We start from the raw sequence: 26,568 nt of genomic DNA on the forward strand, positions 1-26,568 counted from the left end.
GTTCTTATGTGAATTGAGCTGTTGATAAATTTGCAGATTTGCAAAAATAAGAATAGCATATCTAGAGTTGTGCTTTTAACTGTATTGCATTTACATGGTACATTGTCAGATTCCAGTATAATTAGTTTTATAGCTCAGACACTCTCCTGCTGTGTATTTTAAGACTTTCCAGTAAGGAACAACATTAAAAAAAATGTTTTAACTGTTTAAAAGAAATGAAAGTATTTAGGACCTTCAGGTTATTTTCTGTACTAACTAGGTCCTCCTAATTCCATGTGACATCCATTTTTTAATAAACTTGTTCCCTTTCTTCGGCTAACTCTCAATATTACATTGTGCAATGTGAACCTCATTGCAAATTTCTGTATATCAAATGTTGTTTCTTTTTTAGGAAGGAGTCCGGTTCTTTGTGGTGGATTGCCGTCCTGCAGAACAATATAACGCTGGGCATTTATCAACTGCCTTCCATTTAGATTCAGATCTGGTTAGTATAAATGCTGATTATTCTTAAAGTAACTCTTTTTTCTTTAGTTTATAGGTCCCAGATTGGGGAATTTTTTCTTTCTGCTTAAGGAAGGAGTCTCGGCTCTTATAAGAAAAGTGTCGCTGTCAGGTTTCCTTTTCACCCAGATACTCTTTTGTTTTGTTTGTTTGTTTGTTTGTTTTTGAGATGGAGTTTTGCTCTTGTGCCCAGGTAGGAGTGCAGTGGCGTGATCTTGGCTCACTGCTAAGACGTGATCTTGCTCCTCCATCTCCCGGGTTCAAGCGATTCTTCTGTCTCAGCCTCCCAAGTAGCTGGGATTACAGGCGCCTGCCACCATGCCCGGTTAATTTCTAATATTTTTACTAGAGATGGGGTTTCACTTCTCTAGTTGTTGAGGCTGGTCTCAAACTCCTGACCTCAGGTGACACCCTGCCTCAGCCTCCCAAAGTGCTGGGATTACAGGTGTGAGCCACCATGCCTGACCCAGATACCCTTTTGGCATCATAAAGGGTAGTCGAAAACAATGCTCACTGTGGCTTACTATTGCTTACCATTGTTATGTCAGTAAATTCTGAACTTAGTTTGAGCTACCTAATAGAGCACTTAGCATAGTGCATTGCACTTCCTAAGTACTCTTTGGATATCAGCTTTTATTGTAATTGAGTAAGAATTCTGTAGGCTTTTTAGTATAAGCCATTTTTAATCATGAGTATTTATGCATATAATAAACGAATATTTAATAAGGGTAGTATCTGGCATATAAGTACTTAGTTGTTAAAACTACTATCCTAGGTCATTTAATTTGAAGAATGGGTAAGGTAAATAATTAAATATTGTCAGAGATGAACAGAGCCGTTGGTAGAATTGAGACTAACATCATTTAAGCCATTCTGGGATCATTAAAGCCTCAGGGATGGGGAACCCAGGGATGGGATAAGAAGCCTCTTTGCTAAATATTAAGTCTACCCTTCCCCTTCCCAACTTGTCTGAAAAATTTGTTGCTAAGACTGAAAGGATGTGTGATATTGAGAGAAAACTAGCAGAAGGAGAGAAAACTAGCCTAGGTGATAGTGAGAGAAAACTAGTAGGAGAAATCAGTGTTTCGGATATTATGAGAAAGGCCATCTTAGCTCATCCATATTCTGTAGGTAAACTCTGCCTTTCTCTTCCTTGATTCCTCTCCCATTTCTATTTTAAAAATTTACTCAAATGATTCATGAATACGTGAATTAATTTTTTTTTTTTTTTGAGAGAGAGTCTCTTTCTGCCACCCAGGCTGGAGTGCAGTGGTGTGATCTCGGCTCACTGCAACCTCAGCCTCCTGAGTTCTGGTGATTCTCCTGCCTCAGCCTCCTGAGTAGGTGGGACTACAGTTGTGTGCCACCACATCTGACTATTTTTGTATTTTGACTAGAGGAGGGGGTTTCACCATGTTGGCCAGGCTGGTTCCAAACTCCTGGCTTCAAGTGATCCACCTGCTCAGCCTCCCAAAGTGTTGGGATTATAGGCATGAGCCACCGCACCTGGCTTGAAGTTTTAAAACATTTTAAAGTTTCACCTGCAGAGTGGAGTAAAAAAATAAAAATTTTTAAATTTTAAAAAGAAAAAATTTTTAAAGAATATTACCAACTTACTTAATCTTCTAGACCTTTAATATCTATTTATATATTTCTTGTTTTGCTGCTTGATTTTTCACTTAACAGTTTCTAAGAGATCTTTTGATATAAGTACATTCTTTTTAATGATGCATAGTGGTCCATGGTACATGTAGGTATACTATAATTTATTGCCTGATTGATGTATATTCGGGTTATTTTTTGTTTTCTTGTAATAAACAATGCTGCAGTTAACATCTTTATATACACTTTGTGAATTTATGCAAATATTTCTGTAAAATAGATATTAAAAGTAAAATTGTTTCGTTGAGTTGTGTGGGCATGTGCATTTTACTAGAGGAGACCACCGTATGGCCCTTTAAAAAGGCGGAACCACCATATGTTTCAGAACTGTAAACGAGAATGCCATCGGCATTATCGAACATTATCAATCTTTTCGTACCTTACCAGAATGTTAAGTGGAAAACAGTTGTAATTACTGATGAGGTTGACATTATTTTTTGTGAGTGTGCTGTTTATTTATATTTGCTTTTGTTTTTTACAAATTGCTTTTCTATACGGTTTGTCCATTTTTCTATTAATTATTCACCATACTTTTCATGTGTCTCCATTAAAACGGCTTTTAAACGTCTTTGTTGTCATTGTCGCACCTGTTTCCTTGAGGGTATGAGATGAATATCTCACCCTTGTTTCTCCATTACCTGGGACAGTACTGATAACTAAATGCTTTCTGTTACTTCTGACTATCCTATAAGAAACACATGGTTTACCATGTAAGTGGAAACTAAAAAATCGAGCTTGTTTTCATCTATAGTTTGATGTTCTTTCTGTCATGATACCTAAGGACACCATAGCTACTTGTTATATGAGAAAAAAACAACAAACAGTTTTTCTCTAGTAGAGAAGTATTTTACTTGCTTCAGTCTTTCTGTGAATGTTCAACTTTTGCTCTAATGTATTAAAGATACATTTATAAATATTTCATTTATCCCAGGATTTTATTTATAAGAGCCTTTTTTTCGTTTATTTTCAGCGTGGCTCTTTAAATATTGGGGTTTTTCCTAAAAAAAATTTCAAGTTTGCAAATGTATGTAAACCAGGCTTGCCAAGTTTTTAACTTTTAAAAATTTGTCTAGATGCTCCAGAATCCATCTGAGTTTGCACAGTCAGTAAAATCCTTGCTGGAAGCACAGAAACAGTCCATTGAGTCTGGCTCCATAGCTGGTGGGGAGCACCTCTGTTTTATGGGCAGTGGCAGGGAGGAGGAAGACATGTATATGAACATGGTCCTGGCACACTTTTTACAGGTATGCTGACATAGATTATTTCAGTGTTGTTTGGTTATTGTTATCACCTTTAAGAAATTCGTGTAGATAACTTTTTGCTTGTCAGATTTATCTATATTTTTCTTGGTTTTATGTCTTGTTAAGGTCTTCTTCAGATTTTTCTCATGTGCTTATAGGACTTATTTTTAAGTTTAACTCAAACCATCTAGAATTTATTTTGTGTAAGAAGTAAGGTAGGAATTAAAAAAAAGTTTCTCCAGATAGCTTACAAATTGTATAATTTAAAATACCACCTTATTAATATACTGAGTTCCTCTGTGCATCAAGATCTATTTCTGGATTATATTACATTGATCTTTTATTTTTTCTATTTATTATTACTGTTTTTTTGAGATGGAGTCTTGCTCTGTCGCCCAGGCAGGAGTGCAGTGGTGCAATCTTCACTCACTGCACCCTCTGCCTCACAGATTCAAACAATTCTCCTGCCTCAGCCTCTCGAGTAGCTGAGCTACAGGCATGCGCCACCACGCCTGACTCATTTTTGTATTTATAGTAGAGACGGGGTTTCACTATGTTGGCCAGGCTGGTCTTGAACTCCTGACCTAAAGTGATCCGCCCTCCTCTGCCTCCTAGAATTCTGGGATTGCAGATGTGAGCCACCGCCCCTGGCCTATTATGTTACATTGATCTGTATGTGTGTTTATGTCCTAGTACTTTTTACAATAGCTATATAATTCATTTTAATATCTTCATTTGAAACTGAATAAATACATATGCATGTTCATTTACAACACTTAGCCATCTTTCCTTTTTGTGTTTAAATATTGTCTTCAAAACAACTAATTTGAATTAGTGATTTTATGCAACCTGTTCCTCTGCTTTTTTAAAAATGTCACTCAGTGATGGCTTGCTTTTTATTAAAATAGTTGTTTATTAGATACTATTTGGCAGTTGATGTGTTAAAGGCCTTACTTTGTGTGGTCCTGAACTATGGAATCAGCAAGATGGTAGGCATGGTAATACACAAGCCACTCAATTTGGATTCATTTCTATTTGTGTTGTATTTTATTGGTAATTTGGTTTGAAAAAGTTTAAAGACAAAATCCTTGAAAAGCAAAATCAGAGAAGGAACAGGATATTTGGGAGAGAGATTGTAGGATATTAAATTTTATTAAAGGAAACAGTTTAGAAATATACAGAATAACAAAAATAAGGAAGCAAACATTTCACTCATAAATTTAACTGGCCTGTTCTAAAAATGCTTCAGGCCAGGCACAGTGGCTCATGCCTATAATCCCAACACTTTGGGAGATGGATGGGAGGATCAGTTGAGCCCAGGAGTCCAAGACCACTTTAGGCAACATAATGAGACCCTGTCTCTACAAAAAATAAAAATATTAACTGGGTGTGGATATGTTCAATTGTAGTCCCAGCTACTTGGGAGGCTGAGGCAGGAGAATTGCATGAGCTGGGAGATTGAGGCCGCAGTGAGCCATGGTCATGCTACTGTACTCCAGTCTAGGTGACAGAGCGAGACCCTACCTCAAAAACAAAATAAAATAAAAACGCTTCATTATAAACTATACTATATATTGTGAGGGCTGTCATAGGGCAAGAGTTTGGAATATTGAGAACTTTTTGTAATTATTCAAGTTATTTATGTGGTTTTATAAATTTTTTCCCTAATTTTTATCATGGAAAGTCTCAAGGAAATTGAAAAGTAGGGAAAACTAAATGCCATAAACTCATTGTAAAGACATAACCACATCATTATCATACTTTATTTTTAAAAATTTAACTAGTGTTCAAGTTTCCCTGATTTTCCTAAGATCTAAAACAAGATGTTAACATTTGGTTGATGTCTTTTAAGTTAATTTAGTTTATAGGTTCCTTTTTAAAATTTTTTCCTTGCATATATTTGTTGAGAAAAGCCCAATTAATTTGTGTTATAGAGTTCCTCACATTCTGGATTTTGCTGATTATATTCACATCGTATCATCTATCATGTTCTGTCCTTGGTATTTCCTGTAAGCCATTAGTTAAATCTAGAGATGTGATTGAATTGCTTTGTTCAGGGGAAGGAGGTCCTGAGGGTGATGCCTGTCTCTTTTAGTGTATCTTTTTTTTGTGTTTCTTTTTTTATTTCTATTACTTAGATCTATTAGTTTTTAGTAGTTTGCAAAATGGTAACATTCCTTGTTTCTTCATAATTAGTTGTAATATTTCCTTTTATATTATCTTTTAATAAAGGGCATAAAATATTTTGAAAGCTTTTAAAAATCACTCTTGATTACAGCCTAAAATACTGTTTAACTAATTTTGGTTTGACAGTTGCACTATTGAAAACTATAATACAGGTAAAATCAAGACTTGTTAATAGCCTTGAAGTTGTCCCCTTCTTCCCACCTGAGCACCAGACTTTACAATACATAAGGTAAATAGATATGCCTCTCTGTGCCAAAGTCCAAACTGTCACGGAAATAAGAAAGTCCAGAAATTTAATATATAACTTGATGCCGTATTTATCAATGTTTTAGAACTAGGCAAAGTTTTAATTAAGTCACATTTTTGGAATAATTTAAATTTTCTATTACAGAAAAACAAAGAATATGTGAGTATTGCCAGTGGAGGATTTATGGGTAAGATTTTAATTTATTTTTTTCCTCCATGTTTCAGAAGAAATTGTATTGATTATCAACAGAGTTGATGTGAGTGATCACATTAGTTAATGGGTAGACTCTCTTCATTCATTCAATATTTTCAGAAAAGACAAGGCCAGCAGGACGTACAAATAACACACGTAATAGACAATTGAAATGAGTGACTGTTTGATGTAAGACTGTTTAAAGAGATTTATTTCCAAGAAATATTTTTGTAAAGATGAATGAAAAACTGCCCATATGGTTGCCTCTGTGGAGAAGAAGGATTAAATTATGGAACTGGGAAGGAACAGTTAAAGGAATACTTTTTATAGTGTATCCTTTGGACTCTTTAGGTGTTTTGTCATTTTATTTTTGAACTACTTGAAGGTATTCTCTGTTTAAAAAATGTTGGCTAAATGGAGTAAAATAAACCGATATTTTCACATCTGCAGACTAATATTTGATAATCTAGGATAGTAAAATAATTGACAAGGTGTCTGCATTGCCTGCAGAGAATTTTACTTTGCAGGCAGAGTAGTAAGATTTTGAAAGAGCCTGTCTACATTAGAAGAAGAGATATCACAAAACTAAACTGTAAATGCTGGCGAAATTAGTGATCAAATCAAATCGATATATAAGTGTCATATGCTAACCAGTTGTGCAACTGAAGCTCCAAAAATCAAATCAGTATATGTGGAGGGTAATGGAATCTTAGGCTTTAATCATGGGAGTTAGGCTATAACATAGAATTTTTGGAACATTAGGATATATTTCCTCTTGGTCTTTGTTGATATTAACAAAGATTATGATTATCTCCTATATATCACGACCTGATAACTTTTGAGGCTCGTACCCAGGATGATGTACAAAAGGGTACTTTTAATAAGTGGTGTTAAACATGTGTTGGCTCTAGGCTCAGTGTTATTTATTAGGAATCCTGGTAACATGATATAAAACTTGCTATGATATAACATGATATATTAAGCTTGTTATTCTCAAAAGTGTCTGAAAAGCATTCTTTTATAGTATAGTCTAGATTTTAGAAACTTTTTTAAAACCTTGAATTATTTCTTCACCAAGAATAATCTCTCCTTCTGTAATTATTAATGCCTAACACTGCTTCTTTATTATGGGAGAGATTGATTGGTGTCTCCTTATGGTATAACAAAAGCCACAATCGGTTTTCAATTAATCCTTTATGTCATAAAAATGTTGCAGAAATTATCTGTTAATACTTGAAAGATTTCCTTCCAGAGAAGAAACATAAAGCCTTTACAGTTATCATCACCTTTAGTGTCAGTTAAGAAAAGTTTTCCGTGTACAGAGGGTTTTAGAAGGAAGAAGAGGAAGGTTGTTTGCTCTAGTTTGAAGGCCTTTACTCCTTTACAGACATGCAGAAAGAAATACCTGTGATTTTGTCCTTGGGTCCTTTTTTCTCAGCTGTGACATATTTATTATATTTCTTTGGTAATGAATCTTTCCAAAGAGGGTTGATATTTTAGGTTTTGTTTTTCTTTTTTTTAATTTACCTTAAGCACTGCAGCAGCACCTGGCAGACATTAATGTGGATGGACCAGAAAATGGATATGGCCATTGGATTGCTAGTACCTCAGGCTCAAGGAGCAGTATCAATTCTGTTGATGTAAGTGTATGTAGAGCATATGTCGCCAGATTTGGATAAATTCCCAGAAAAGGTGATTAATTACTAAGCCCCCACCATAACAGACATGGAGTCAAAATATTTTAAACACATGCAGTGAAGAGTCGTATTATTGTGAGATTAATGAAGTGATATAGCAAATCCTTCACAGCTAAACTAGCCGGGAGCTCTTGAAGTTCAGCTGCTGAATTCAAATTTCTCCCTGTCCAGCTGGAGTTTGGTGTCACATAGTGACAGTTTTATGCTCCAGCTTAAATATCAATGGGGACCAATCCAGGTCCTATAAATAGCTGGGACTCTTAAGCAAGCTGGTTCCAGGCCTCTCACAGTTATAGTTTTTTCCAGAATACTAGGGCTAACAATCATCTTGTGCATACTATGTCTGTACCCATCCCCATCAGAAACTTATATGATCAGTACTTGAGTCTATCTATATTTGAGAATTGGCCAGGCAGAGAAAGACAAGAACCACTTGCCAGTCCTGTTTTATTTGATTTTTAGTTATTGAGATGTGTAGTTAGTAATGCACATTACTACATTTTTATTTACATTACTAGTAATACACATTACTGCATAGTAATGCACATTACTGTGGTTCTGCTACAGTGGATAAATCTGTTTTTCTGTTCTACTTTGGAAATATTTGAATAATAGGTCTCGTGCTTTTTCAGTACTTAAGTATTTCATGTCAGTTGAATTAGATGTCATTAAATCATTTTCATAAATAACGGTGCTCATCTACCTAATGATTATTTTTTAAAACAGAAATAGAAGGAAAACTGCAGTACAGGGTGATGGTTACTAGCTTGAGCTTAGAGGTCTGACATACCTGGGTTCAGATTTCATGTACAACTTATTTCTTCATGATCTCCAGCAGGTTCTTTCAGCTGTGGTTTCTTTACCTGTGTAATAGAAATGTTAACAGCATAACCTTCTTCCTAAGGATAGCTTGAGGATAAACTGTGCAAGTAAATGGAAAGTGTAGTACCTGTCACCAAATATTTAATAGTAGTTATTATGAAATTGTAGCTCACTACCTGTGTTAGTTAAGGTTTATCTTTGGCCATACAAATCAAAATCAGATGATTTTCACATCAGCAGATGAGGTTTGTCTGAGAATCTTATTTTTAACTTGATATTCATATTTTTAACTTGATGCTCTTTGTGTGAAATCACCATTTACTTAGTAAACGTTTGCTGTTTTCATTTTAAATAGCTAGTATTTCATTGTATGAGTGTATTATAATTTATTCAGTTTTCTGTTGTTCAGTATTTACACTATTTTCAGTCTTTTTCTGTTACAAACACTATTTAATTTTTGTAATGATATATTTGCATATGCCATGATTATTTAGTCCTGGAAATGGAGAAACCTGATTAAAATGTTACTTACCAAAGTCCTTAGACTTCTGCATTATTATCAAATGGCTCTCCAAAAAACATTTTCATTTATATTTCCATTCACATCACTGGATAGTTTTCTGTTGAAGCTTTTATCTTCATATTTGAAAAACACTGATTGAGGCTATTTTAGAAATTATCTTAAAGAGCATTCTTTTCAGAGTACCAATTTTTACATTCAGTTTAATTCAGCTTTGAATTTAGATATGGAAATAGAAACATAGTTTTTTGTGTTGTTAATGACATTTCTTGTAAAAATAAAAGTAACATGTTCACTGTAGCATCATATGTAAATAAGAAAAGCATAAAGAAAGCACACCTGTAGCTGTACCAGAGATAATTTTGCCATTCGTATTTTGAAGTATTTTCATCAAACCCTTTTTAGTGAATGTGTTTCTTTTTCAAAGATAGTGATCATAGCATACCTAGAGTTTTATTTTCTGCTTTTTCACTGAATATATGAGCATTTTCTAGCATTTTAAAATGTTGTTTAAAAAGTATGAGTTTTTAATGGCTGTACAATTTTCCATCAAATAGTACCCAAATCTCTGGGCACTTTCTTCTCATTTCCTTCCCATTAATTCTAAAGAGGAATAGTGGGCAAAAAATAGGATCACTTTTAAATGTTTGACACCCATCACTAAATTGCCTTTCAGGAAGATATATATGAGCAATCCCCTGAAACAATTTGAGAATTAATACTCTCAGCCAGGCGTGGTGGCAACTGCCTGTAATCCCAGCTACTCAGGAGGCTGAGGCAGGGAGAATTGCTTGAACCCAGGAGGCAGAGGTTGCAGTGAGCTGAGATCCAGCCGCTCCAGCCTGGGTCACAGAGCAAGACTCCATTTCAAAAAAACAAAACAAACAAAAAAGAATTATACTCTCACCTATTACATGTGCATCAGGATAACTTATCTTCAGAAAATAAAGGCCTAAGTGGGAATGTCTTTAAAAAGCAAACATTTGCAAGGGATAAATGCTTAAAAATTTAGCTACATGGATAGTAGTTTGATTATACTTTCACTTATTTTTGTAGACTAGTCTGAGATAAGAAAGGTTAATAGTTTTGACTAGTTCTTAATGAATAAAGAAGGTAATTGCAGACTTCACACACATATATGTGCAAATAGTAGTTTGATTATACTTTTCCTTATTTTTGTAGGCTAGTCTAAGAAAGGTCAGTAGTTTTAACTATTTCTTATTTAATAAAGAAGTTAATTTCAGACTCCACACACATATATTCATAAGTATATCCTATTTTTTATTCTACCCTCTATTCTTAAAATGATTTCACCTAATGAATTAGTTTACAGCTGCCACAACAAAATATTATACCACAAAATGGTGGCTTAACTAATGTAAATTTATTTTCTTACTGTTCTGGAGGCTGAAAGTCCAAGATCAAGTATTGGCAGGTTTGATTTATTCTGAGGCCTCTCTCCTTGGTTTACAGATGTCTGCCTTCCCTTCTGTGTCCTCACATAGCTTTTTCTCTGTTTTCATGTGTTCATGTCTTTCTCTAAGGACACCAGTCAGACTGGATTAGGCACCACCTATATAAACCTAATTTAACCTTAATTATGCCTGTATCTCCAAATACAGTCACATTCTGTTAGAATTTACCTGAATTTATTGGGATTGCAATTCAATCTATAACATGTAGATAACCATTAGCAGTAGTATGTCTTCTAGTCATTTAGAGAGCAGTTAAACCATCTAAATTATTTTTTTTTTTTAGGGCGAATCTTCTAATGGCTCAAATGATAGAGGAATGAAATCACTAGTAAATAAAATGACTGTGGCTTTGAAGACAAAATCCGTTAATGTCAGGGAAAAAGTTATCAGTTTTATAGAGAATACATCAACTCCTGTGGATCGGTGAGTTGTTTATACAGTATGAGTTTATGATGAGTAATTAAAACTAAGGAAACATGTCTTACAGTAAGTAAATGTTAGTTGAATTGAATGTGTTCCAGAAAAGGATCATAAATTACATTTTCTATTAAGTGATTTCATAGTTTTCATTGGAATTTCAGGAATGTACTTTATATCCATAGTTGTTCTCTCTTACTACTCAAAGACGCAAATATTGTATCTGTCATGTCATACCATTCACAAAAAAATTTATGTCATTGGTGCTTCTGAGTTGGAGGACTATTACTGCTACATTTTGTAGCATGAACATTTACAATTTTATTTTAAAATGCATCTATTTTATTTTAAAATGAACTGGTGATAACTGTAAGTCAAAAAGTCTCTGTCTTTATTACTTGAAATTGGCTTTTCTTGTTTTTCTTTGTACTTGGGATGATGGAAATATCTTTATAATGTACACTCTGGGTGAGAAAAACTGATTAAACTGTACCATATTTTTTGTTTTAAAGCTGTTGCATTTTTTTTTTATAATCATTTTGTTCTGTCCTCTGCCTTGATTTGCTATAGAATGTCTTTCAATCTTCCTTGGCCAGACAGATCATGTACAGAGCGGTAAGCCAATGAGTGGAGCATTTTTCTTGAATCATCCTTTTCCTTTAATATGCCTCATGCCGTCTGTAGGCCTTGTGCTGTCTTGGCTCAGATTTCATGCAGCTATTTCAAATGCTAAACTTTTCTCATTCTGCTTTTAGGAGTGTGTCATGTTGATTGATAGACTTTTCTTTTTTTTGCTTGATCATTTTAATTCTTTTTCCTGCATGCTTGTTTATATTATTCCACACATGAACATCAAGTTTATTCAAACCTTGCAGTTTTTATTCTGAGACAGAGGAAGGTGAAGCAAAGAAAGTGTGTATGTGGTCATGAGTTGGCAGGTTATTTGCTTTGGAGATCATTTGCCCTAGCAGCAGAGAAAATATAGCACCTAAAAACAGGCACTGCTCGTGGTTCAAATTTTTTGTTAATTCATGTACATTGTGTAATTTTATATATTTAGATTTTTCTTAATAAGATGTATGTATTTAGGTCGAGTTAGCATATATAAATCTCTTCTAAAGAACTATAGTTCTGCCTTTGGTTTTTGTTGAAAAAAAAATTAGATTTTTTTTTCAAGTGGTGGATTATTTTAATGTATAATCTATCACTTCTCTAGCCCAAATAAAATGAGGTGCTTCTTATTAAAAGACAAAGATTTTGTAAGTTTAAGGTTTAGAAATTTACTGGAACTTCAATTAGGGTAACAAAAGAACTTTATTAACTCTGTATGACTTTGTAGTTCTTAGACTCACAGAATTTTTTGATAGTTTAATTTAGAGTATCAATTACAGCATAGGTGTCTATGAACATTTAAAAAGAAATTCTATAAATTCTAAGTGGGCCGGAAAAAAAAAAAAGAAATTCTAGCCATATTTTAAGTGTGAGTTAAGCTTTGGAATATTGGAATGGAATTTTTTTTTTTTTTTTTTTTTTTTTTTTTTTGAGACGGAGTCTCGCTCTTGTTACCCAGGCTGGAGTGCAATGGCGCGATCTCGGCTCACCGCAACCTCCGCCTCCTGGGTTCAGGCAATTCTCCTGCCTCAGCCTCCTGAGTAGCTGGGATTACAGGCACGCGCCACCGTGCCCAGCTAATTTTTTTGTATTAATAGAGACGGGGTTTCACAATGTTGACCAGGATGGTCTCGATCTCTCGACCTCGTGATCCACCCGCCTCGGCCTCCCAAAGTGCTGGGATTACAGGCTTGAGCCACTGCGCCCGGCCTGGAATGGAATTTTTGCAGGTCACTTTAGTATTCTCAGTAACTAGAAGTAGCATTTTTAAAAATAATACTTCACTCTCTAATAACTTATCTTTTAAGAGTTTTGATTTATTGTGACTATTCCTATACAATGCCAATTATAGGACTAATACTAATAATTTTACCTGGGGTTACTTTAAAGGAAATCGCTTCTTTTAAAATTATAATCTATTTGTGAATCATCCTTTCTGTTTTCTTCTGTTATAGGACTACTGAAGTAGTCTAATTTTTTTAACTCCCAATCCCAAATTATTAATTTTTGTAACTTAAATCATCTTTTCTGATCCACAGGTGTATACATTTGTTTTAAAAAGAGAATTTAATGAGAAGTTAAAATGAATTAGGTCTCTTTCTAAGCTCAGTAAATTAAGTCAAAGTCTACTCAACCCATAATATAGATGTTTCTATTATTATCATGGCAAAAAAGTATAGATATAATACTTTAAAAAATAGTCCAGCTGTTGGATTTTATTCATTTTAGCCAATTTTTCAAGAAATGTCTCAATAGTCCTTAGTATTCATGTTCATAAAAACTTTGCATTTTGTTATAAATCTTGATCAATAATTGTTTTTTTAGGACTGTCTCTACTCATACTTTCTGGTTCAAGCATTTGCTGTAAATATTATCTTTGTTACTTTCTGTTATGGCAGTTTAATTGTGCTTTTTTTTTTTGAGACAGAGTCTTGTTCTGTCACCAGGCTGGAGTGCAGTGGCGCAATCTTGGTTCACTGCAACCTCTGCCTCCTGAGTAGCTGGGATTACAGGCACATGCAACCATGCCCGGCTATTTTTGTATTTTTAGTAGAGACGGGGTTTCACCATGTTGATCAGGATGGTCTCGATCTCTTGACCTCGTGATCCACCTGCCTCAGGCTCCCAAAGTGCTGGGATTACAGGCGTGAGCCACCGCGCCCGGTCTTAATTGTGCTTTAATATTAGGAGAGAACTTGTGATCTAATCTTACATAAAATTTATAATGTAGGTAACATCAAAGCATTTTTAGATAAAGCTCTTACCTGTCTTTGCCCTTTGTAAGAAAGCTGCATCTCAATTTAAAAGGCATTCAAATTATGTCATTTTCTTTTTTTTTTTTTTAATTTTACTTTAGGCGCATACTATACCTGGCATTTCTCCCCATGTTATCCCTCCCCACCCTCCCCTCCCTCCCCACCCCTCAATGTCTCTCCCCTACTCCCCTCAACTGTCTAATGAGCATAGTTTGATAATTTATAGGATAATTTTATATTAGATATATTTTAACATAAAACCAAATGATTATATCACTTTTAATTTAATCAAACTTCAAGCCTATGTATTGATTAACCTAACTTGTAATTTCCAAAGAATATTTGTTATATACTAAACTCTCATTAGATTTTATTGAGGAATGTTATTTTAGAAGAAGTAAATGAACAAAATTATGCTACAGAAAAGATTTTTAGTGATGGTTTGTATTTAAAGTTATTTAAAATATAGATTTGATCTCTGTCTTCTGGGAAAACTGAATTCTAAACCTAAGTAAATGCCAAGCGTGGTAGTTCACACCCGTAATCTCAGACTGGGAGGCTGAGGTGGGAGGATCACGCCAAAAGTTCAAAGCCAGTCTGAACAGCATAGCAAGACCCTGTCTCTGAAAAAATTAAAAAATTAGACAGACGTGGTCCCGCACCCCTGAGGTCCCAACTACATGGGAGGCGGAGGCAGAAGGATAGCTTTAGCCCAAGAATTTGAGGCTGCAGTGAGCCATGATTGCGCCACTGTACTCCAGCCTGGGTGACAGAGCGAGACCCTGGCTCTAAAATTACAAAAATAATAATAAGAAGAAGAATTCGAGGCTGCAGTGAGCCATGATTGCGCCACTGTACTCCAGCCTGGGTGACAGAGCGAGACCCTGGCTCTAAAATTACAATAATAATAATAATAATAATAATAATAGCAATAATAATAGGCCGGGTGCGGTGGCTTACACCTGTAATCCCAGTACTTTGGGAGCCCGCGGTGGACAGATTATGAGGTTAAGAGTTCGAGACCAGCCTGGCCAATCTGGTGAAACAGTGTCTCTACTAAAAACACAAAATTTAGCCAGGCATGGTGGCAGGCACCTGTAATCCCAGCTACTCAGGAGGCTGAGGCAGGAGAATCGCTTGAACCCGGGAGGCAGAGGTTGCAGTGGGCTGAGACCACGCCACTGCACTCCAGCCTGGACAACAGAATGAGACTCCATCTCAAAAATAAATGAATAAATAAATAAATAGTAGAACTAACTAAAGACATGTAACTTGATTGTTTTTCACATTGGAATGTCTCTTGAAAATAGAGGATTCTGAGTGTTTTCATGTGTTACATGCACATCCAAAAAAGCTAGAGTCTTTCTTTGTAGTAGATAATTTTAGCAGGTGAAACAATGCTTTTCCCCTCAGAAACATGTAGTATTCTGTTGACACATTTTAATTGTACCACTTAGTTTATTTGGGATTACCTGAAAATTAATAGGGTATTAATTTTTATACTAAAAAAATTTTTTTAATTAAAAAAAATAAGGTCACAATTCCTATAGAGCTAATCAAGTTTAAGTTTACATGTTATTTATGCTTCTGCCTCCTGAAAAAGAAGCAGATTCATTTTTATGACATATTTACACAACAGAAGTAAAATCTTAATTTCAGTTGAAACAAAAGTAACATAATAGAAAATGGGAAGATAACCCTTAAGACACTTGCACTTAAATGAGAAGCCTTAACCTTAACTCATATTGGAATTTGAATATTTGGTGCCATAACTTTCTCTAACAGACATGAAGGCGTTGTCCTAATAGTGTTACAATAAAATTAACCGATTTAATTCTCGCAGTAACCCTGACAGGTAGATATTGTTAGTACTATTTTACAGGGAGGAATCAGAAGCACAAGAGGGCAGGTAACTTCCGCAAGGCCAAACAGGTCTAATACGGTTTTAATATGAATGTTGAAATTATTTAAAATTTAATTTTTACATTTTTGAGAGCAGTCAGCCTACCAAGTCCTTATGCCACTTTTGCTAACAATTTCTTTATCTTCTTTCAATTTCCTTAATATAGCCATCCTAAAACTATGGGTAGTATATGGGGTTGGCAGGGGTGGGTAAGGAACATTAACATTTTGTTTGAATATTCAAATGATGCTTGGTAAAAAACTTTGATAACTTCCTAAATGATGATTTATCCCCTAAAATTCTTTGAATATAGGCACGTGAGCAGCAGTGACAGAGTGGGCAAGCCTTATCGTGGTGTAAAGCCTGTTTTCAGCATTGGGGATGAAGAAGAATACGACACAGGTGTAGTAATACACTTATCCACAGATGGCTTTGCTCAGTCATCAGGAGTGTTTACAGCAGTCATTCTGGAACTAGCCAAACAACTGCTTTTTTAAAAAAATGAGATTCTGTAGATATAATTGAAGAATCTGTGGCTTTCTATTGAGTTTGGTGTTAGACACCTTAAATTGTGCCTATTAGAAATCCAAGCAGAAATGTTGGGTAGAGGCAATTGATATAGGAGTCTTCAGCTGAGGAGAGAGGTCTAAACTGATGATAATTTGGGGGCTATCAGTGTAGAAATAGTATTTAAATCCAAGTGATGGGATTGAAATTCCTTTCATCACCCCACTAGGAGATTGAGAGTTTTCGGACTAAAGCACTGGAAATTACGAAATTGAGACATTTGAAACTGGAGGCAGTACCCACAAGGGCCACAGGATGGGGACATTATGTCAGAGAAATTCATCTTCTCTGTGGTTATGGTTTAAATAATTTAGTCTGGTTTATAATTCTACTGCCCAAGTTATCCTAGTTAAGCAGTCATAACTAATATTAGTTAATATATGTATTGAGTTAGGGAGAAAAAATATATAAATGTTACAGAATGAGAAAAAAAGACTCCCAAATCTCACCGTGCTTTTTCCAGTTAGTAACACATGTTGCATATTTTCCATTTGAGATCATATATCTCATTCTCCTTCTATCATATAAACATTCCATACTTTATTTAGCCAGTCTTCCAGTTGACATTGGTGGTTTTCCAGAGTTTTTATAAAGATACATATCTAGGTTAACTTTTGATGAAAGCATATTCAGAGTTTAAATTCTGAGTAAGATTGCTAGGTTATAGGGAATCACATTTGACATTTTAATAAATATAGGAAATCACTTCCCAGAAAACTTGCAGAGGTAAATGTGGTATTGCTAATTGTTTCCTTTTCTTCTTTTTTCCCCTCTCTGTTGCCATCTTCTCTATCTCTCCCTGAATATCTCAACTTCTCCCATTAACAAAGGGGAGAGGCAAATGGGTGAATAAATTGTGGTGTATTTACTTTTATCATATATCTACACACACATATTTATAATATGGAAAATTGGACCATAATGAAAGTGGGAAAACTGGAACTATGTGTATCAGTATGTATGAATTTCAGGTGTTGGGAGTAGGGTAGCAGTTGCAGAAGAATGCAGTTGAGTAGTCTACTTTTTATATACATTTTGTTTTAAGTGTAGAATACTACTGTATATTATTTAGGTATATGCATATATGGTTAAAGACCTGTATGGACCTGATAACACCAAGTTCAGATAATTAGCAGTTCTTGGTGGAGAAGGGAGGAGAATGTGAGTAGGGAGAGATACATGAGGGGTTCACTTTTGTTCAAGCTGGAGTCTCAATATGTGCGATTTCCTTTTTCATTATGTCTCTATATTTTGCAGTATTTGTTAAAAAGCAAAGAACAGAACTTTTGTAATTATTAACCCTAGAGACTGTGTTTTCCCTTTCTTAAATTAGAAAAAAATAATTATTTTATATTTCTTTTATGGAAAAAAGCCCTAGATTTTTACTTATTTATCCCAGGATTGATTTTATTGTTATTTTCCTTAAAATCAGAAAGCAGCAAGATAAAAAGAAATCTTCCATCTTTATCCTCAAAATAGGTGCCTATTGTTTAGCAATTCAGCCATTTCTTTACAGACTAGTCAGATGATCGTTAGGTTAATTCCCCAAATAGTTTAATCTTTAAAAGTGTATTCTTAATATTTACATCTGACTTTCTTACCTTACGAAAGTCATATTTCATAATATTTCTGTATTAATATCAGTGGCATAAGGAAATAAGAGTACCAGGATTAGAATTTATTGTGTTTTTCTTTTCTTCTTTTTTTTTTTTTTGGAGACGGAGTTGCACTCTGTTGCCCAGGCTGGAGTGCAGTAGAGCAATCTTGGCTCACTGCAACCTCCACCTCCTGGGTTCAAGCAATTCTCATGCCTCAGCTTCCCGAGTAGCTGAGATTACAGGTGTGCACCACCACACCTGGCTATTTTTTTGTATTTTTTGGTAGAGACGGGGTTTCACCATGTTGCCCAGGCTGGTCTTCAACTCTTGCCCTCAGGTGATTCGCCCACCTCGGCCTCCCAAAGTGTTGTGATTACAGGTATGAGCCACTGTGCCCCACCTGTTTGTTTTTCAATCCATATCTTCAAAATACTACTGAAATTTTTTTAGACTGTTAAGGAATATATCATTTTAAAAGTTGGTAATATCCATGTTTAACACTTTATATTTTTTGTAGATGAAATTGACAGTTCCTCAATGTCAGATGATGATAGAAAAGAGGTTGTAAACATTCAGACTTGGATAAACAAGCCAGATGTCAAACATCATTTTCCTTGTAAAGAAGTAAAAGAAAGTGGGCACATGTTTCCCAGGTACTTTTTAAAATGTCTTTGTCAGAAGTAAAAGTGAATATGGGGAAGTTAATAATATAAAACTGAACTACAGAAGAACCTTTATCCTAGTACAATAAGATATAATTTCCTTCTGGCTACTTGTATTATAGGTCTTGAATTTTAACAGCATTTCTTATATTTTTATTTTGAAAAATCTTAGAAATGTTGAAGGAATAGTACATTGAACACCCTTATATTCTTAGATTTATCAACTGTGACCACCTTTTAATACCACCCCATTTAATATGTATATATGAACATATATACATACATATACATGGATATGTACACTTTTGTCAAACCTTTCAAAAGAAGCCTGCAAATGTGACACTTCACCCCTAAATGCCTCGGCATAAACCTCCCAAGTATGTGAATATTCTCCTGCACAACTCCAATGCCATTACCCCACCTAAAAATTTTTGTAAATTGACATCATTTAACATGCAGATAGTGTCCCCGAAGTATCTTTTGTAGTGTGCTTTTCTTTCTGATCCGTGATCCAGTTCACAGTTGACGTTGCATTATCTGTTATATGTCTTTAGTCTCACCCTGTGTACATCAGAACTGATTCCCCACCCCCTTGCTTCCCTTTTCTCTTCATGATGAATGAATCCTTTGAGCCCAGGTCAGTCATCCTGCAGACTGTTCCACTTTCTGGACTTGTCTGATAATTATATTGTATTACTATACATAAAAAATGTGAGAGTATCATTATATTAAAAAGAAGCTGAGATACAGGGGTTGGGGGGTGTTAGTAATACTGTGCTCATTTTGCCTTCAGGATCCAGTTACAGAATGTATAGGGAAGCCCAACAATTGCCTAGTGATCTTGGATATTAGATGTAGGCTGTGGTACCTTGAATGAGAATGGTTTATGAATATTGATAATACTGTTAAAAATCTGAAAAGTAATATATTCTATTTCAATAAAAAATGTATTATTGTAATGATTTCTATGTTTCATGGAACTTTTTATTATATAACTTTTAAATTATTTCAGGATTATCTGTTAATAAAATACTAATTTTACATACAATTAAAAACCTTTATTATGTAGCTTGTTTATAGATTAACCTCTTTATGTCTTTTAACGCAAATAATTTCATATAGAGTTGAACATTTTTAATAATTGGGGTGATTGAAACAACACCTGTTTTTTAATTACATTTATTTAAAATTTCTTTTTCTTTGAATGCTCTTTTTTCTCTCAAGTCATCTGTTGGTTACTGCAACACATATGTACTGTTTAAGGGAGATTGTTTCACGGAAAGGATTGGCTTATATACAGTCTCGGCAAGCACTGAATTCTGTAGTTAAAATTACGTCCAAAAAAAAACATCCTGAACTCATTACCTTCAAGTATGGAAATAGCAGTGCTTCAGGAATAGAAATCTTGGCAATCGAAAGGTAAGATTTTTCTTAGAATGATATTTATCTGAATTATTGCAGTTCACTGTAAAGCATAGTTTGTTTCTCTGTTTTGGGGACTGGATGGTGGAATAGGATAGCTGAACCACTTTTAGTGTTTATTATCTCTTTCTCCCCAATCTTCAGTCATATGTGGCTTAGCCATTAGTATATGATTTGAGTAAGTGCCATGGCTAATTTCATAAAGTTTCTGACCCTAGGATTCTTATGATTAATCTACACCAGTGCTGCACTAATTGCTGGCTTGCAATGAAATAAGAAACTTGTCTTAGAATATGTCAATATTTTTATTTTCCTTCATAGGAAAATTATTGTTTTGACAAACTGTCAGTGAACTAAGCAGTGTGCTGGGTGATATAGATAATTTACAGCCCGTTACAAGCCACCCTTTATCTCATTTTGGGTCACTAACAGTTCACAGACTGGCCCAAGGGCTGTGGACCACACAGATATTGACACTAAACTATTTTTTAATCTATAGATAAAAACATGAAGCCCAGAGGGGTTGAATGACTTTCCAGATCCTGACACTTAGTTTGTGACAGAAGCAAGTATAGCCTTCCCGGCTCCTGATTTGTGTTTCATTTCACCTTGCCTCAGGTGAAATTGTTCTCCTCCTGAGATTTAGGATTACACTTCTTATGTACAGGAGTGCTTGAATAAATAGTAAGATTAAGGTAATATCGGAGCACTTTTAAATAATAACTTCAATTGGAAGGGGAAATTATTCAACTTCTTTATCTTGTACTGACAATTCGGTAGCAAACATGAATCCATAGTGTTTTATGTATGTTTTTAAATATATATGTTATCCCTGTATGAAAAACTAGATAAATGTGATACAGGCTTGCTTTTGTGTTCTAATTTTTTTAGAAAACTTAGTATAGTTTGAATATATTTACATTTTAATAAATGTAAATTCTTAACTTTTTAATGATAGATATTCTGATTATAAGGATTTCTCAGGAGATTGATTTAACAAGCCTCACGATGATTGGCATTTAGATTATTTCATGTGTTTTCACCATTAATCTTTTAGTGGGCCTTTAAAAAAATGTATATTTACATAGTTGTCCAATTAGTCTTCTCAGGATAAATTCCTGCATGTAGATTCAATGGGTCAGAGGTAGACACAATTTAATGTCCACTTATAAATTAATCCTAACCAAAGAACATTTGAATTATAAGTCTTTCATGTATAGTAATAGTTGAGAGTTATGTTTTAAAGGTTTTCCCATAAATTTTGCTAAATAAATTGAAGTTTATTATATATAGATCAACAGTTTTTTTTAATTCAGAGTTTTGGAAGATAGTGTTAATAGTGGAAGATGAAGTAACTAGATTCTCCTCCCTTTCTTCAATGATATTTATGGTTCTCTATACTGCCTTGCATATGTAACACTTATAGATTATTTATACAGTGGAATTGTTAGGTTTTACAGAAAATGCTTTTAAAAAAAAAACCCACTATTTTTATTCTCCAGGAAAAGAAAATGGACATTTAATTTATGTTGTTGATTTTTTTTTGTTGTTTTTTGACACACAGTCTCACTCTGTTGCTCAGGCTGGAGTGCAGTGGTGTCATCTCGGTTCACTGCAACCTCCACGTCTCAGATTCGAGAGATTCTCCTGCCTCAGCCTCCTGAGTAGCTAGGATTACACGTGCCCATTACCACGCCCAGCTAATTTTTGTATTTTTGGTAGAGACGGGGTTTCACCATATTGGCCAGGCTGGTCTCGAACTCCTGATCTCAAGTTATCCACCCGCTTCAGTCTTCCAAAGCGCTGGGATTACAGGCATGAGCCACTGCACCCGGCCTTTAATCTATGGTGTTGATATTTTGTAATAATTACCACGTTTTGTCTTTTAAAAATACTTCAGATCCTGTAACATCATTTTATTATGTGCATAACCCTCTGTAAAGTTTCAATAACTATACCTATTTTTTATATAGGAATCTGTTTTAGTGAACTTAAATTACTCGCTTAAGGTTAAACTATTAAGTGTTGGAATTGTCATTGTCTTTGGAATTAAATACCAACAAATTGTTGGTGATTTTATAGCTAATTAAGGTTACATCTGTATTGAGGAGTGGAATATTATATTTTTTACCTTCTGTTTTATCATCTAGTTATGTATGTTTAATAATGGTTCAAATAATTTTAGCTTTACACTATATGAAAAATAACATTGCCTTTACATTTAGACTTTCCCTCTTTTGAAATAAGCTATGGGAGTAAATAGGAGGTATCTCTGCTGGCTTTTGGATTAGGGAAAGCTTCCCATTGGAGGTGATATATCAGCTGAGTCTTGAAGGGAAAGCACTGTATTAATATATACATATACATATATATATATATTTCTTTTTTTCCTCCCCTTAGATATTTGATTCCAAATGCAGGAGATGCTACTAAAGCCATAAAACAGCAGATCATGAAAGTTTTGGATGCTTTGGAAAGTTAATATGAAACAAAATTATTTAAAAATAAATTAAGACAACCAAGAGAACCATGGAGATCTACTTCCTGACTGAATACTAACTGGAGACCTTTCATTTGCTCATGGGCTGCTTGCAGGTCTAAGAAAGTGTAAATTATTATAATCAATCTATGGACAGTAAACTTTTTAAAAATTTTTCTTTTGCATTCTCAGTTTTATAAAATGATATATTATAAAGTCAGTTATTAAATTACTGACCCTGTGCCCTATGGACTAAGCAAGGGTGCAGAATGCAGTTCTGTTTTGAAGAGCTGTTTTAAGGGAACATGCATCACTTTTGGATTCAAAAACAACTGTACACATACATGGTTGCAGTGTCTTCACTGAAAATTAGAGATCGAATTAGTTGAAGAGACTTCCTTAATTGCTACATTGTTCTACCCACTGAGCAATATCAAAAACTAAAAACATAGATTAACAATTCGCTCACTGTTTATTCTTCTTAAAATGAGTGAAACCTTTTTAATGGAATGGAAAGAAGATGATTCCTGCCAACTCAAAATACAGTACAGCTAGTAAAATGTTGAAACATCAGTTTCTAAATCACCTTTGCTCCATTAACTAATTATTTGGACACTAAATGCTTCAAACATATGAAACTTCATCCTAATGATTTCTGAAGAGCAGTTAAAAGCATTAAAATAGGTAGGCATGTTAAGATTAAAATTAACATTTTGGGGGACAGAATTGTGTCTGTAAAGATGTCATTGGTTTTTATTACAAGTGGATTATTTGATTTATGCTTTATAACAAGTGTTAAGGCACACTGATTTATCCTCATTGAGGATTATGGTCTGTGACCACACTAATATCCACCTGCATAAATGCCAAATAATCAAAGATCAGAGAGCTTACAAAGTACATTGTTTTTGTCATCATTTTCTAAGTTTCTTTCTCTTCTTTTGGTTTTGTCCTCTCATTGAAGTTCCAGTGGTTTGAAGTTATTTTTATTGTGTTAATGTACTGAAAAGGCTCTGCTGTATGTTGCAGTATTCTCCATGTAATTTATAATGGTCCATATTAGACACATTTCTAAGAGAAATCCAGGAACACGTTTGAGGCTATGCAATGATATTTTGTAAGTCTATTTGGAAAGTAGGAAATACTCAGAATCTGCCATGTCCTAAAACGTCATGGATTATCTCTAAGGGGTTGATGGGAGAAATATTTAGATGTACCCTTTTAACAGCCAGTCATTTTCATAGAGATCAAGTGAATAGAAGACAACGTAATTCAGGAAATTTTATTCTAATATCTAATAAAAACAGTTTGAGTGGTTGAAGACATCTGCATGAACTTGTACCTGGGTGCATTACCTGATATAACTCTCCCATCAAACTGCTGTATTGCATCTTTTCCCTTTTCTTGGCACCCCTTTAGAAATGTACTGAATTCTCATTTTTCACCCATTTCAGCCATGGGACATTTTTCATAATATTAATGTAAAGATGTTTGTGTTACTGTTTATAAATTACAATTGTAAATTAATTAATACAGTTTGCTCAAAACTTTATTCTTAAAGACAATGTCTCTCTGTTCTTCTTTTCTCTATTTGTAAATCTCTTAAGACCACAAAATTAGAGAATCGAAGGCTATTCTTATAGTAGAATTTAAGTGCTCACATTTCAGGATTATAAGTATTTCTTTTCATCTAGATGTGGAGGCGTAAAGAAGTAGTTTAAACTAATTTTAAGCAAATGACACTAAATTTTACATGTAGTAAATTACCTACTACCGTGAACTACACAGTTAAAGGATTATTTATGACTATTAAGTGAAAATACATTTCATGGAATGTTCTAGGCCCAGGTGTAGCTCCTCCTCTCTTCACTGGCCCACTGACCACAGAATCTACAAGAAACTCAAATTAGCAAGAAAAAAACGATCACATCAAAAAGTGCACTAAAGTCATGAATAAACAGTTCTCAGAAGAAGATATACAAATGGCCAACAAACATATGAAAAAATATTCAGCATCACTAATGATTAGGGAGATGCAAATAAAAACCACAATGTGATACCATCTCACTCCTGCAAGAATGGCCATAATAAAAAAATAATAGATACTGGCATGAATGCTGTAAAGAGGGAATGCTTGTATGCTGCTGGTGGGAAGGTAAACTAGTTCAACCACTATGGAAAACAGCGTGGAGATTCCTTAAATAACTAAAAGTAGAACTACCATTTGATCCAGCAGTCCCACTTCTGGGTATCTACCCAGAGGAAAAGACGAAAAATGCTTTTCATCTTTTTAATGATGAAAAAGATACTTGCACATGCATGTTTATAGCAGCACAATTTGCAATTCCAAAATTGTGGAACCAACCCAAGTGCCCATCCATCAACAAGTGGAGAAAGAAACTTTTTCAAGCACAGTCCCTGACTCCCAAAGCCTTGTTTTTTGTTACAGTGCCAGGTGTGTTAGACCTTGGGGGCAGGCCTCAGGAAACAGAATTTCTCTGGCCTTTTCCTGCTCTCCTTTCACCTGCCCCAAGGCAGGACTCTAATCTTGCTGATTGTGGGTCTTAAAACTCTCCTGAGAGCTCCTGCCCTATCCCTTGGAGGAAGGAATACTGATAATCGTAAAGTTCCCATAAAAGCCCAAGAGGACTGGGTTTGGAGAGCTTCTGGATAGCTGACCACGTGGAGGTTCTGGAGGGTGGTGTGCCCAGGAAGGCACGGAAGCTTCATGTCCCTCCTCCCATACATTGCCCCACACATCTCTTCATCTGTAGCCTTTGCAACATCCATTAAGATAAACCAGGAAACATGTTTTCCTGAGTTCTGTGAGCTGCTCCAGCAAATTATTCAAACCCAAAGAGGGGGTCATGGCAACCCCAACTTGAAAGTGGTTGGTCAGAAGTCCTGGAGTCCAAGACACATGACTGGTGCCTGGTGTGTCTTCCTCAGGTAGATAGTGTTGGAACTGAATTGGAGGATACCCAGCTGGTGTCCACTGCTTGGTGGTAGAAAGGAACCCTCTCACCATTTAGTCACTGGATTCTTGTGTTCATGAATGTTGTGGCAGTGATGTAACAGCAGAATAAAAACACGGAGGGTTTTCCTGGAACACATATCCACCTCACCCCCCAAAACTGAGCTCATGTTTCCCCAGGCTCACCTCATACTATGAAGTGGCAGCTGGAGGAATGCTGATGGAAAGGAGAGACCAGTTAGCAGGTGCCTGTAGCAGTCTCCCCAAGGTGAGGAAGGCCTACCTGTGGATGGTGGTGGTGGGAACTGAAAGGAGGAATTGAGGACATTTCATGAGAGTAAGAAGAGCCCTGTCCCTTACCAGAGGCAGGGGATCAAAGACTTGAAAATCACTGAAGTGACTTCTTAGATTTTCTTGGAGGGTTGGAAAGCAGGGAGTAGAAAAAAACTGGGCATAAATTGTGGTGCCTTTAAGTGCTGGGTGGAGAGGTTCCTTTGGAGGCAATACATTTAGTTTCACATAACTGAGTTTGAACTGGTGTTAAGACAGGTAAATAGAGATGGTGGCAGCTGGAGATGTTGAAATAGCTCTCTGGAGTAAAAATAAAAATTCTCACTAGTACCAGCCTGGAAATGGTCATTAAGGTTGTGAGACATGGGTAGAAAAGAGAATAGAGACTGAAAAGGCACACAGATTTTTAGCTGGGCTTTCAAGATCCATTTAGCCTGGTAGGTTTTGGGTTTTTTGTTGTTTTGTAGAGATGGAGTTTCTCCATGTTGGTCAGGCTGGTCTCAAACTCCCGACCTCAGATGATCCACCCACTTCGGCCTCCCAAAGTGCTGGGATTACAAGCGTGAGCCACCGCGCCCGGTGGGTACTTTTTTTTTTTTTGGCCTATTTTCATATGTCAGATGAACGGAACATGGGAACGAAGGCAGAGCTGCTGCAAAGAAGGGAGAGTGAGGGGACTGGTGGCGGGGAGGGCTTGCCTCTAAATCCTTTTCCATACAGGTGAGGAAAAGGTTCTGAGGGTGAGGTGATTTGTCCTAGGTGTTAACATCCAGTCAGTGGCAGCACCAGAACCAGAACCGAGTGACTAGCTTTTCCGTTATGCCCAGAAAGTTCTAAAGAAAGG

The 26,568-nt window shown here is 35.3% G+C and overlaps 1 protein-coding gene across 2 annotated transcripts in view; it reads left to right on the forward strand.

Moving 5' to 3' along the window:
- Window positions 1-24,011, forward strand: part of TBC1D23 (TBC1 domain family member 23) — a 59,918-nt gene extending 35,907 nt beyond the window's left edge. The window contains exons 10-19 of one of the 2 annotated variants that reach the window (XM_012477000.2): window positions 392-484; window positions 3,237-3,407; window positions 5,983-6,025; window positions 7,564-7,670; window positions 10,828-10,967; window positions 11,532-11,576; window positions 16,045-16,133; window positions 18,414-18,549; window positions 19,783-19,977; window positions 22,381-24,011. In XM_012477000.2, coding sequence (XP_012332423.2) covers window positions 392-484; window positions 3,237-3,407; window positions 5,983-6,025; window positions 7,564-7,670; window positions 10,828-10,967; window positions 11,532-11,576; window positions 16,045-16,133; window positions 18,414-18,549; window positions 19,783-19,977; window positions 22,381-22,462 — 1,101 coding nt within the window. In that variant the 3' untranslated portion in view covers window positions 22,463-24,011. The remainder of the gene's footprint in view (window positions 1-391; window positions 485-3,236; window positions 3,408-5,982; window positions 6,026-7,563; window positions 7,671-10,827; window positions 10,968-11,531; window positions 11,577-16,044; window positions 16,134-18,413; window positions 18,550-19,782; window positions 19,978-22,380) is intronic. The other variant, XM_012477010.2, reaches the window with a different exon arrangement.
- The last annotated feature ends 2,557 nt before the right edge of the window (window positions 24,012-26,568 follow it).

This window comes from Aotus nancymaae, unplaced genomic scaffold (genome assembly GCF_030222135.1).
Source record: "Aotus nancymaae isolate 86718 unplaced genomic scaffold, 86718_ANA_hifiasm-v0.15.2.pri h1tg000011l, whole genome shotgun sequence".
Lineage (NCBI taxonomy): Eukaryota > Metazoa > Chordata > Mammalia > Primates > Aotidae > Aotus > Aotus nancymaae.